At 54.5% G+C, this 14,134-nt stretch overlaps 1 protein-coding gene across 1 annotated transcript in view; it reads right to left on the bottom strand.

Moving 5' to 3' along the window:
- Positions 1-6,038: 6,038 nt before the first annotated feature.
- IGSF9B (immunoglobulin superfamily member 9B) overlaps positions 6,039-14,134 on the bottom strand; it is a 39,858-nt gene continuing 31,762 nt past the window's right edge. Inside the window, exons 19-20 of the mRNA XM_075723328.1 lie at positions 6,682-6,803; positions 6,039-6,262 (exon numbers count right to left, since the gene is read on the bottom strand). Of these exons, the coding sequence (XP_075579443.1) occupies positions 6,039-6,262; positions 6,682-6,803 (346 nt within the window). The remainder of the gene's footprint in view (positions 6,263-6,681; positions 6,804-14,134) is intronic.

Here is a 14,134-nt window from a genome sequence, read left to right on the forward strand (position 1 = left end):
AAGTTCAACGCTAAGTTTCTTCTTTTGCTGGCGCAGGCGTTGCCAAGTCAGAGCTGCCATCGCCGCTTCCTCCAGCACTTGGCTCATGTGCTTCCCCAGATTTCAGCAATCACCCCTGATAGGAACAAACTGCGCTTCCCAGCCTCTCCTCCTCTGCAAACACAGGCAGAGAGGAGTAGAGATAGTCAGCAAAAGAAAAAAAAAAAAAAAACCCAAAAACCAAACCCTAAGCTGGAGGGGGGAAATGGGAGTAAACACCCTGTTTTCTCTAGGGGTTGCCTCATGCCCAGGCAGCACGGCGATGGGCTCCCGGAGAGCGGTGGGCATCCCGCCTGAATTTGGCCACCCCCGTGTCAGGAGCCACTGCACACTTTGCCACTTCGGGCTCCAGCATCACTGGTGAACGAATCCCCTCTATGCTTCAGACCCTAAAAGTCCTGCTAACAAGGTTTTAAAAAAAAAAAAAAAAAAAGACACTGTGAAGAACATCTTGTCCTGCTGAAGAGCCACTGCTGGGACCGGCTGGCACGGCTGGCGCCGCGTTCCTCAGCCCAAGGGACAAATTTAGCCGTATCCCTCTCATCCCCTTCTGACTCATGCTTTTCTGGGAAGAACAGATGCAAAGCAAAATGCTTTCACATGAGTAACCGGAGAGCAGCATCTAGAGGGACTTCAGAGAAGGATATCTGCGTGGTGATGCTTTTTCTTTAAGCGATTGCACCAGAGATGAGGCAACGTGACGTCTCTTTCCCATGTCATGCCCCACGTGCGTCGGGACACGCAGAGGAGAGGACCCGTCACTCCTGCTTCTCAGTACCATGGCCCAGCGGTGAGTCACGTACAATGAACAAAGCAAAAAAAAAAAAAAAATATATGGGGGGGGGGGGGGATAAAAAGCCAAAAGTGATCTTGTGGTGTGCAGCAGGGATGCAGTGCAGGTCACGCCTGCCGCAGGGCGGCTGTGCCGGTTCATTCCCAAATCCCCCCCGGGCTCTGGCTGCTCCCAGCCCCTGCCCGGCTTTGCCCATCCCAATCCCCCCCTCCACCGCGGCTCTAAACACTCCCCTAGAGATAAACAAACCCCTGACATGCAAATCTACTGGACTTCTGCATACCTATCTATCTTTGTCCTACACTTCTCTATGTATTTATATCTCGTATATACATTGCGTTTTACTCCGGTTCCTTGAAAAGATTTCTTTCCACAAAAAGCAGACTCTGCCAGCCCGGGGCCGCAGCAAGCCCACACAGGACGTGTGGAAATCCCTAAAAGCAGCCAGTCCAGCCTCGCCGAAAAATACCCCCAGCCAAGAACTACAGCTGAAACCAACCCAAAACTCAGCGAACTCCCACATCTGCATCACTGCCTGAAGCAGGAGGAGAAACCAAAATGCCAGACAGATTTTGTCCTAATGCAAACTGCAAGATATGAGCAGCAATAAGTCCAAAAGGCATGTATAGTGCCCGGGTGCCACGAGACGTGACTAAGCCCTGCCGGGACTGTGCCTGGGCTGCTGAGCACAAACCCTGAGCCTGGAGGTAGGTAGATCAAAGTTGTTATTCCCTTTATAGTTATATATCCAAACAGCGTCGCCTCCAGCCTTCCCCCAAACCACGGACAAGGAGACGACCGCCAGATCAACAGCCTGGAGCCCGCTAGCGACCGAACCCAGGCTCCGAGTCTCGAGCGACCGACGCACGGCAGCGGCAGCGAGCGTCCGACCCTGGGAAAGCCATCGCCTGCTCGCACCGACGCTGCCCACCGCCCTGGGACCGCTCTGCTCCGGCGGCACCTACGCACGCACCCGGCGAGACCGCAAACCACGCCAGTGCCTCCCACCGAGGGTTCTGGCCCAGGTTTCTACTGCAGGTCTGCAGCAGAGCTGGGAAGAGACCCTGGGACCCTCCAGCTCCCCCCGTTCTACAAACCCATCGCTCCAAGCGCCCGCGGATGCAGTTAACAGCGGGCATGGAAACGGGGCCCCACAGGCGAGCCCTAAACACTCCCTCTCTCCCCACTTACACTAACTTGCGCTCTTCCTTCACGTCAACGTTGCAAAACCAGAACATCAGCGGGTTTGCACGGCAAAGTCACCTCAAAAACACGTGGCCGACTGCTCAGCAGCTCCTGCCGGAAAAGCAGGCAAAGCGTTTTCCCTGCCCCACCGCCTGCCTGCGACGGGACGGCACAGGTTTGATGGAGAGGGTGCGAAGGACGGCACCCCACGACCACCCCCTCTTTCCAAAAGATCTCAGCGATGCCCCCGTACCTACCTCTCCGCGTTACCTCCCCCGGCTCGGGGCGGCTGAATCCTGCAACCCCCGCGGCGGTGCGAAAACGGCGCTGGAGCATCCCCACCACGGCCACCTCGCAGGCAGAGGCACCAGCAAGGACCACCCAAAGCTGGGCTGGTGCCCACCAGACTGACACCTCGGCGGAGCCCAGGGACAAACATTCTTGTGATTCAGAGGCATTTTTTCACCGTAGCCCAGGATTTTCCAAGGGACCTAATGAAACACGTCGCACTTGCACCGTGCAAGGAGGAATCATACGCTTACTAGTAAAGCAAGAGCCTTCTACCTCAGACAAGCTTACAAAATAAGAGAGTTTGGCCCAGGAAGATAAAAATCAAGATATATTTTGCAGCATGAAAGAAAGAAAGAAAAAAAAAAAGAAAAAAAAAAAAAAGAAGCAGCAGCAGCTGTGTTTGCAAACCACCAAAGCGAAACGGAGTTCAAACAGGGATGAAATGGCATCGTCTGACACAGCTTCGATGTCCCAGGTCCGCGGGAGAAGAGAGGAGCGACCCCCTGAAGGGCATGGAAACCAGAGGGCTGGGAGAAGCGAGGAGGTTGCCAAAGCAAGAGGCGAGCCCGTCTGCCAACGCATGGCCCGAGTCTATCGGAAGGTAACTCGGTCTAGCGGGGAAAGGAGTTAAGGATGGTTTTAGGGAAGAGCCGCTTCCACGAGGCGCCCGGGCGGGATTTCCCACTCCAGCAGCGTGGCAGGTACACGGCTGAAAGAGAGAGGGCTGCAGCTCCAGCCTCTTAAAGGTCGAAGACCATGAAAAGCAGGGGGCCCAGCGGCTCAAAACACCTGCAAAAGGAAAACAACTCTCAAAAGACTGACCCCAGCAAGCCGGCGCGCTCCGTCAACCTTCCCTGCACTCCAAGTCCTCTAGAGCTCCTTAAGACGGGGACAGGGGCACAGTCCTGAGGTAGCGACCTCAAGAGCCTGACGGCACTGCCTCGCCCGTACAAACGGGCATCACAAATAGTTTGGAAAGCGCTCCAATGGAAAAACAACCTTCTGCTAGAGAGGTCGAGGCAACGAGAGCGAAAGGAAGAGCAAGTCAGCCGTGGCACGGCCAGCGCGAAGCCTCTGCGCCTCCCCCCAGCCGGGGCATCCCCCGGCCCCAATCGTCACCTGTCCGCCGGGAGCAGCCCGGCTCGGCGAGAGCCGCTGCCGCGCCGCTGAAGTTACCGGCGAGCTGAAGTTAACCAGGCAGAGTTTTCCCCGCTGCCGAGCGGGCGAATGGCATTAAATCAATTCAGATCTGAGTGGATGCTAGGGAAACCCCTAAAACAACACTCAAATAAAAGAAATTCGCAGTCATACTGTTAGCGAAGTTGAATTCTCACTCTGATAGTTGAGGGTCTTACATCAGGTCACTCGTCACGTTCTCAATAAAAAGCCCTGGTGCAGGCTGGAAAGAGAGGGGCGTTTCTACGAGACCCTCCCTCCTTCCCGAGACAAACCTGCTCACGGTTTGAAGACCACCTACACGAAGTTGTTAAAGCTCGGAAATATCTCGTTATCGATTTGGAGGATTCATTGTCAAGCGGTTCAAACCTAAGTCAGGGCTTCGAGATTGGAAAAGACGCGGTGCTCTGCTTTTCGTGGTCGCAGGTTTCCGAGCATCCTGCTTGGAAGAGGAAGCACAACCTCTAAAATCAGGTATTTCTAGGCAGAGCGATAAACAGGCTCTGAGCTAAAAGCTCCCGGGGAGCGTGGCGTGGTTGGAGTGCCACATCCCAACCGCCCGGCTGAGAGCTCACGTCTTTCTCCAAACATCTAAGCCCTTCGAGGTTCAACCAGCAGCAAGAGCAATAACCAAGGCAAAGCAGAATTAAAGGCGAGATTGTGGAGAATCTCTTGGCAATTCTACCTGGGAATAAACAAAAGTTTTGTATGCAAATGCAGAGCCTGGGGCTAAATACATGCCTACAGGCTCTTCAATTCTCCTGACGCTTCTTCTACAGCCTGAATCCACTCAAAGCAAGAATATCCACATGAAACACTCGGTATTTTATTCCCAGGCAGGCTGGAGGGTTTAGCACTTTACCGCAGAGGAAGAAGTGTGCAAACCTAGATGCAGCGGTTGATTTTACCACTTCAATTAAAAAAAAAAAAAAAAAAAAAAAAAAGAAAAAGAAAAAAACCAAACCTCTAAATATTTTAAAGGTAGGGATCACTTGGTATTAGCACTCAGCATTTACGTAGCACTTGCAGTCTGCAGGCGACCAAGTGCTTGTCCAAAGTGCTCAAATATGACTTATCCCCATTTTACAGATGGGAGAACTGAGGCACAGAGAGGTTGAGTGACTTGCCCAAGGCCACACAGTCAGAGAGTGGAGGCAGAGCAGGAAAGCGAGCCCGGCTGTTTTCAGAGCGGGCTACCCCTTTCCTGCTAAAAAGAAGGCCTATGCAATCCAGAAAACCACCGGCCGCCAGACCTACCCTAAGTATTTTGAAGAGGAAATACATTCTGGTGAAGAGTTAGAACAGCATTACCGAGAGGGGAACAGCGGGTCTCCTCAGATGGGGCAAAGGGAGGGACGCAACCCCGGTGGGTGTCACCACCTACGCGGCCGGGCTGGAGCAGGAGAAAGAAGGGGGGAAAACAGTGAAACCAGCAGCAACGCGTTTCAAGCTGTCGCGAAATGCCGAGCTTAGCTTTGCGCGGTCGCTTGGAGAAGCCGTCCGTCTCCATCCGCAGAGCTGGGGATTTTCCAGCCGCTCTCGCCTGGGCTCAGCATCTGCCGACAGAGGCTTTTGGGACCACGCAGCCAAACCCCCTTCGCTCGCACGCCTGCAGTGGCGTCTCCCCGTTTTGCAGTTATGAATAAAGATTGCAAACGTTACTGCAGTAAGAAATCACGTTACTACACAGCACTGAAGACTATTTGCCAGCAATTTACGGAGTGTCGGGAAGAATTAATCAAAACCACCCTCATCAAAGCTGACACGCACCATACTTTGGGGGAAAACACCCTTGGATGAAAACAGTCCCATACCTGCGTGCTCGCACAGTGTTGAGTACATGTTTGTTAACAAGGTTCAAATGCATTTGCACAGACAAATGGTGATTTCTCATATCTCAGACCGATTCGAAGGCTTGGGGTCTTTCTGGTTTTCCCTTTCAGAGATACGTAAGGAAAGATGTCAAGGATGGTTTTGATGCTGTTATCTTCACATGAAAGGAGGCTGGGAAGGGGGAGGCAGGGAGATTTTCACAATTACAGCTTTCCTGGGATTATTTGGTCGTGTTTTTATCATAATCAGATTCACGGGATTACCAGTTCCCGTCTGGGTTGTTAGTTTCTTGTCAATTAATTACACCCCATGTCATGTAATTTCTTCCGGCGATCGAGGGCCAGCTGCTCAATTCCACACGTTCTCCCTAAACGCGCGCTGCAGAAGCAGATGTCAAAAGCTCCGTCTACGCCTTTTAAGCCTAGAGATCTTTTCCCGAACCGAGGTGCGACGCCCCCCCACTTCCCGCCCCACCGAAGCCGTCCGGGGTGGGGGGAGAAGCGGATCCGGGGAGCGCCCAGCCCCAGGCATCCTCCCCTTCCCTCCCCAACCTGCCCCAGGGTGCCCCCCAGCTCATCCCCGCCGCGAGCTGCCGAACCCCCCGGCAGAGGCGGCAGCGCGGGGGCGTCCCCCGCCTCTCCCACTGCCTCCGTCCCCCCGCGGCGCGATGCCGGCTCCCCCTCCACCCCCTCCTGTTTAACCTTCTCGGGCCGGCGCTAGGCTAAAGCAACGTGGCGTGCCCGCCGGTGTCGTCGTGGTCCACGCTGTTGAGAATGGCTGTCTGGTCTTCGGGGAGCTGCCGGTGGCAGAGGTCGTCCTTCAGCGCCGAGAGGCGGGCGAAGGGGTCCTGACGAGGGTGTCTCTTCTTCTTGCGGAGGCAGACAGCTTCGTCAGGCCACAGTACCTGAGAGCTGGGAAGGTGCTGAACCTGGGAGGCAGAGCCGTCTGGAGGGGGGGAGAGAAGGCAGATGGAAGCAGAGCCAGCAGCTATCAGCAGCGCCGGCAGCAGGCAGAGCGCTTTGCGTGCCGTAGCAGGGAGGTTACGGCAAGCCTGGCCCCAAACCTGGCCGCTCGGCAAGGAGGGAGCGTCAGGACAAGTAACTCGACGCTCAAAAATAAAATCCAAAAGAAATCGCTAAAGATGGGAGATGCACGGAAGGGGAGCTCGGTTTGGAGGCAGGGGAGGGACAGCCCACGGGTGAGCAGCCCGAGGAGCCATCCCGTCGGGGGGCAGGGGGTGAGGGCAGCATCCGGGCACAGGTTCGGAGACCCCCCGGCGCTGGAGCCGGCAGGGACCTGCCCGAGCACTGCCCATGGCGGGACAGAGGGGAGGCTGTTGGGGACCGTGGGGTCCTCGCACTCACTGGATTGTTTTCTGGATTTCGAGGAGCCCTTGGATGACTTTTTGGGCTTCTTTATCCGCTGGTATTTCAGAGCTTCGAGCCTCTCAGGTGCAGCAGCGTCCCCGGACGGAGATGGACGTTTTCTAGGAAGGAAAAGCAGACAGGCACCGTCAGTGACTCTCAGCCACGCTCACGCCTCCGGACGTCCCCGGCGGGGGATCGGTCGCCCCCAGCCAGCTCTGCCATGGAAAAGGAAAAGGTGAGAAACCCGGGGCTGAGGGATCGGGGCCAGCCAGGCGTGCCGGAGCGCGGGGCGGGAGGAAGCGAGGCGCCTGCGAGTGCCCCTCCGCGGGCTCCCCGCCGTCTCCCTACGTCTCCTCCACCTTGCCAAGCGGCACCGTGAGCCCGGCCGGTCCCACCGGCAACGTCCAACGCCAGCACCACAAGAGAGCCGCCAGCAGCCCAGCTCACCTGCCTGCCATGCCAGCACCGCTAAACAAAAAAGGACGGGGCAGATCCTATGTCCGATAAGGCATTTCTGGGAAGTGGTGGGAAACCCCTTGGGATGGAGAGAGAGGAAGAGACAGGCAGAAGCGGCACAGCAGCACCGGGACGGGCACCATGAGCCACCCGGGGCAGACGACACCGGCGCCACAAACAGAAGGGAGGCAGGATCCTGCCCGGCCCTGCTCCCACAGCCAAAAAAGAGGCCACAGGACAGACAGGGACACAAAGGGCACACGCCAACACAGGCGGGAGCGGTACCTCTTCCCCAGGTCCCTGCTACAAGTGACAACAGAAACACAACAGCACAGGAGCGTCTACTCCTTAACACCGAGAGGCTGGCAGCTGGGTTTTCTTGCCCTGCGGGACAGGACACTGAAATGGAAACACGGACAAGGTTTCATTGCGAGGGACAAGGAGGGGATTTGCAAAGGGGTGTTTCACTCAGGAGAGCCAGAAGTTGTGATAGTTTTCCAGCTTTAGCCCCTGAGTAACTCTCCTACAGGAACCAGCTCAAGGTTAAGTGGTCTCCCCTTTGCAAAGGGGTTATTTTCGCTCTATTTTCTTCACTGTACCTGCTTTTCCTGTCCAAGGACCAGACAGTATGACTGCTGTGGAGAGCAGAGTAGTAGAGGAAAACCTTTTCCTTAGGAGAGCATCGGTCCAGCTCTCATCTATAACACATCACAGCATCCCCTCCCCTTGCTGCTGTCCCATTTCCTTCCCCCTCTGCATTTTACTCTCATGTTCCTCCGAGTTGCACCAACACCTAATGCCGCAGAAGGAGAAGTCCGAGTCAAGGCAGCAGAAGCCACAGGTAATGACCTGGGATTAACCTGAGTTATCGCAAAGCGACCTGCACACAGGGTGCCTGCAGATGACAGGGGAAGCATCCACAAAGCGCTTTTCATTGCAACAAAGCCAATGCTTGAAGCCCGGCTCCAGAGAGAAAAGCCTGGAGATTTCAACCAGCATGCCTCTAACAAGCCTGTCCTACCCTTCAAAGGAGGAGATGACGCTCTTCTGCTCTCCCAACTCGGTCACATGAGGTCAGCGACCAAACCTTTTCAGAACAGCCCCGCAGAGGACAGCGCCGAGGGCAACTCCTGCATCTTCAGGCGACTGTGACCGGGGCAGGGTTCAGCAAACGCCGCAAGCAACAGGCTCTTCACAAGGCAGCAAGATGGGCAGGTGGAGGAGCCGCCTCGGCCAGCCGCAAAGACGCAGCATCGGTGCATTCCGACTCCTGCTTTGTCACCAAAAAGCTGTGGCTGAACTCACCCACCTTGTTCCTGCTCTGAAAGTAAGGTGCGACCCATCAGGCATTGCAAAAACGCTGCCGGTGCTGGCGGAAGCCGCAGGGAACGAGCGAGCACATGGGCTCCGGCACAGAGCCCCAGTGCACCCGGGCTGCGGTACAAGAGCACATCCACCTACAGTGAGTTTGGAGCTTCTCATCTCCCTTGGGTTTCAGGTGGAGCCTCTCCGGCACTGAAGACACCCCACAGGCTTTCCTCCGTGAGTCCCCACACATGCTGCTGCTGCGGAGAGCACGGCGTGATAGCAACGCTTTACGTCTGAGATCCCAAACAGCTGCCGGAGCCGTGATGCTTCAGCTGGAGCGGCACAGGCGAAGAGCTCCCAAAGGATTTTTCCCCATGGGGAGCAGAATGGGTTGCTTTTGAAGATGCACGTGACGGCAGAGCTTCTCAGTTCTGCTAACAGCATTGGAGAGCACCAAAAAAAAGTGCAGTGTGAATTGATGAAGCAGCTGGGGCACAGCAGATGCAGTGGAAACCCGAAGACTTGGGTATAGAAAAGTCCCTTTTCATGTTTCCCATCACAACAGAGAGATGAAGGCGTGGATGCTCCTGGAGAGCCTCTGTTCCAGCTCCCAGCAGAGCAGCACGTCAGCCAAAGATGAAGCACCTCATTAGACAAGCTGGTAGTCCTGCTGGCTGGATCCAAGCGAGAGCCTTCCCTCGTAGCAAAGACGACGTTTACAAGCCCGTACGGTTGCTGTGCTTAAACGCCTTCTTCCCAAGCACACCCAGCCTCTCGTGGGAGATGCTGCAAGCAGCAGCTCCGAGCTATGTCAGGGCACTACCCGCTGAGCTGCACCGATGCCGACAGCTGCCGGGACCTCGTGCACACACTGGCTCCAAGTAAGACCACGGTGACCTGAAGGGCCAACAGCGTGGGACTTCCCTGCAGTAATTCCTGCTTGAACAGTCAATAGCAAGCTTTTTCCATCTTGTATCCACCAAACACAAATATTTGCACAATAGTTACATTCGCGTAGGTACTCGGCTAATTGCAATCTTGACTGTGCCAATCCCAGTCCATCTCCCAGGGAGCTCACATGTGCCAAGCCCTGGACGCCAGCAAGCTCAGCAATCCTGTCACCGTCCTGCCCATCGGCATCTGTCTTCCACCACCCAGACAACTTTGCTAATATTATTAAAGCTCAACTTGTAAAGGGTGCTTGCTCTTTCCATTCTTTTTCTTCCTTCTAAGAAGATGCTACTGTGGCATGTTGGCAAAATTAGACAGATTTACACAAGGGATTATGAGGAAATTGCCTGAAGCTCATTTCCACTAGTTCTCCGTAATTGGACTTGTTATTTATACACATTAAAATATAAACAGCAAGAGCACTGAACCCATGTGTCACCATAAATACTGCCTGACCTCTGGCAAAGAAGAGATACAGTGGAGGATGAAACAATGCTGCTCATCAGCCAAATTTTATCTGCTCTACCCACCCTTTATTTCTTCAAAGGACTCCAATTCTTTCAAATTAATTTTCATTTTAAGCTCAGCCAAAAGCCTCTTCCTGCCCCCAGAGTTAGCATTTTGGGCAGCTGCCCATGCACGAGAGATATCTTGAGCACCAGCAGACAAGAGGTTCAGGGAGACGGGTGAACTTCTTCTAGAGATTTCAGCGTAGAGCCAAGCAAAGGAGCTTCAAGAAGCACATGTGAATTCCTGATGCAAGCCTTCTGCGAGATGCCACAAACACCCAGTGCAGCAGTTTTCCTCGAGTCTTCAAAGGACAACCCTTCCGAACAAGCAAGGGTCTGAACTGCACGGAGAGGTACTGAAGAGGCCACAAATGTACTGAGGGACCTCAGAGAGCCCCAGGACAGGAGGAGGTAGCTCAGGAAGAAGAGCTATCCAACCCAACACACATGTCAGCTGCTCTTCTTTGAACATCTTTCCACATATGAAATGAAGATGTAAGGGCGAAGGCCCATTGAAGGCATCACTAACCTTTTTCCACCCAAAAGGGGAAACCCGTGTAAAGGAAAGGACGGGGAGATTCAAGGGCACAATACACGTATTTCACCTCGCAGAGGTTTCTCAGCACATGTTCCCTGTCTCCTTCTCTCCTTGAGTCAAGACAGTGACATCCAGCAACAGTTTGGACATGTTAGAGCATCCACTTGGACCAGTTAGAGCATCCACTCGGACCAGAGCCCACCGTGCCGCAGCCACCGTGTCCTTCAACACTTCATCCTACCCAGATGGAGAGCTCAATTTGCCTACACGAGGCTCCATTTCAAGCTCAAGTCCTGCGCGATCCCGTGAGATGTCCTGCAAGTCAGAATTCCCCCTCTGCTCTCAGGCAGTGCTGGCTGCTGCCTCCATCCCGGGATGCCATCGCACATCGCTTGAGATCCTTCAGCGCGAGAGGTGCTAGAGAAACACAGCGGTGACGGCCCCTTGTCCCAGAGCTGCTGCTGCTGCCAAGGCACCGCAATGAGGGAGGAAGGGGCTGGTCACAGCGGGGAGCACACCGGAGAAGGGGGTCCCTTCTACAGGTCTGCAGACACCACAACTCACCTACACAACGGACTTCACCATGCTGACGAGAGAGGAGCAGGGAGGAGAGAGGGCGAGGGAAAAGGGGCCGGACTGGAGAGGAAGAGGGGGATACAGTCATAGGGAAGGGGAGGGATAGAGGAACATAAATGAAAAACAGGAGTGAGAAAATATATAAGTAAATTAAAGAGACTGAAAAGAAAAAAGAAATAATAATAATTAAGAAAGAAAAGAAAAACGCACTCAGACAAGCGGACTCACAACTTCTCCAAGCGGGAGGAGGCATGAAACACATGCAGAGGATCAGCACATGGACAGTCTTTAAAGGGGAACCTGTTTTCTTTCAAGCGGGGAGCGAGGGGTGCTCCTCTCCCGCACGCCTGGCGCCGACATCCCTTCGCCACTCAACACTACGCCGCGGCCAAGCCCCTGAGCCCCCGGCATCGGCAGCACTGTCCCGGCAAGGGTGGGGCCGGGATGGCCACCTGGGGCAGGCTGTGGTGCCGAAGGGCGTGGGGGCTTGGTGCCTTGTCTGTGGTTTTTGGGTTTCCCTCTGCAGGGAGACAACAGCCCCCTCTTCCCCGTTAGGAGATGCGTCACCACGCGCCGCATCCAAAGAGAAGAAGATGGGAAAACAGCTCGTGCCCATGCAATAATGGCATTATTTATCCCTGCCCATCGGTAAAAACTACCCGACCTTCACGCAGCGAAAGCCACTGTGCGACAGCCGTCCCATGCCTGCTCCCAGCACCGGGGGCTCGGCTGCAGCCGCCACCGAGCCTGCAAACTGCCTCTCCCTCTCCTCCTCTCAGCTTTTATTACTGCAGTCCAGAAATCTGGCTGGTCTGGTATAAAATCCCTGTACTCCACATGCGCTGACAATTTTATGACCCCAAATCATCAAGAAATGACTTGGCTGGGCTCTTTACAGGATTCCTCGCTTATTAAAGTGAGATTTATTCTTCTGCCTTCCCCTTTTTGGGGATAATGACTCCGGAGTCGCTCCTGCGACTCCAACCCCCGGCAGCGTCTCAGAGTAGGATGCACGGCTGCTCCTCAGCAAACGTCCTGCTGGGCAATGTGACCCTGCTCCTGAAACCCCATCAGCCCGCAGCACCCAGAGACAGGAGCCAGCCGGGACCTCTGCAAGACCCACGCCGAACGCAGACATGAGCCTGGACTCACCTCTGCTGCACTAAAGCCACATTCACTCGTGTCCCTAATGCTCCCGGAGCAGAGAAGCACCACAGAAACAGAATAAACAGCCACGTCCTCACTGAGGGTTTCCCCATTTCTCAAGAAGTCTGACACAGCCCAGATCTCGCCAAAGCTTGGTGCTAGCTTTGCTTCTCACGGACACTCTGTTCTGGGATCAGCAGGGGAAAACAGAAGGAGGAGGTGGCCAAGTGCTTAAGGGCTTTGGAGGCTGCAAGGCTCAAACTGGAGGGGTCTTGCCATGCTAGAGGATGGCTCCTCCATCCCATACCTGCTCCCATCACCATGACCTGACACTCCTCCCTCCCATCTCGTGCTCTCCCCACCCCAGGACAACCCTCCGCATCAGCTGGAGGAATTCCCTTCTTCTGGAAACATCTACCTGATTTCTCTAAGTATCTCATCTCTCTCTCATGAGGCTCTTCTCCAGTACAACAAGGCTCCTCAGGCTGTTAGGAAAGCATCGGCCAGGACCTTGACTCTTCCCATCCAAGACAGCAAAGCCTAAGTTTTTATAAGACCTGTCCTAAGGAAGCTTAGGCATGTCCAGGCTCTAGAAACAATCCCATCTGCAATCCCACCTCTCCTTCCATAACCACCCTGGCTGACAGCCAAATGGGTCAGCTTCCCACTCCCTGGGGACAGGAATGACTATTATCCCATCTGGCTTTAGCAGTTTTAGTGACATTCTCTGCTTGTAAGATGAAAACCATCTCCCAGCTACTCCGTCCCAGTTCCAGGGATGCCCACGGCCATCTAGGAAACTGGCCCCATGAAGGCAGCCCAAAGAGGTATTTTCTTGGGAGAGTCTTTCAAGATCTGCTTAGGGCTGTTTAATTACAGCTGGGCCAGAAAAAGTCTTAAAGATTTCTCCAAGTAGTATTTCAGACAGGGAGGGCTTTTACTATGACTACACTTGTGACGGGAACGATAAAACACCTCACTGGCAGTCTGAAACTATAATTACGCTGCTGCCAACCATACGGTCCACCTTGAAGGAAAGACTTCTCCCATTTTCCATGATTGAGAAGACTTGTGAAGAAGAAAACAGATCCAGGTAATGATGGGAACAAAATTCTCCATGTCCTGGACTACAACTGGAGACTGATTTTTGGAGCCCCGCTCCAAGAACGCTGTCTGCAGCTGGTTGCTCCAGAGGTGGCTGTTTTAACAGGCTCCAGGGGGTGGCCATGAGCTCCGCCTGGTTTGGATCGGCTGGGACAACCCCACCTCGACAGGCACCTCCCTAACGCCACACAACCCTCGCACCACGCAAGCCTTGCCACGTGTCGCCGTCCTCCAAGAAAGGAAGGGCGACCGTGGGGAGACGGCAGCTTGGCTCATCCCAAACCCCAACATGAAGACACGGCTGCCGCCACCGGGCTCTCCAGCCCCGCCGCCTGCCTCGAAGGCAGGGGAGCAGGGGCGTGCTGCTGGGAGGGGAAACCCAAAAGCCACAGAGACTGTGCGTCCAGAGGTGTTTCCTAGTGTTTTCGGATTCCTTATTCCCCTTTAAAGGAAGAGATGGTATTGGAAAAGCCCCTTCCATGTCCCCTCTCATGCCCCGCTCCCGGCCACCCTCCACAGCACCCACACCATCCTTTCGGACATGGATCACCCTTACCTATTGAGCTGAGGAGAAGCTTGTCTCGACAACACTGCCCAGATAGCTGAGATTAATCAAAAACAAAGCAGTTATCAACACCCGCAAGGAGCCGAGCTCCGCAACACATCAGCACGTCAACAACTCCAAAGGAAAAGGAGGGAAAGAAACCAAACTGAAACACAAACGAAACGAGGCTGGAGAAGAAAGGGGGAAAGAAACAGAAGAGAAAGGAAAAGAAAAAGAAAACAATAATCAACGAAGCGAATGGATACACTGCGTAAAAGCACGGACAACAGTGCTGCTCTAGCACGGATCTCTCCTGGA

The sequence above is a fragment of the Pelecanus crispus genome, chromosome 19 (genome assembly GCF_030463565.1).
Source record: "Pelecanus crispus isolate bPelCri1 chromosome 19, bPelCri1.pri, whole genome shotgun sequence".
In the NCBI taxonomy this organism is placed as follows: domain Eukaryota; kingdom Metazoa; phylum Chordata; class Aves; order Pelecaniformes; family Pelecanidae; genus Pelecanus; species Pelecanus crispus.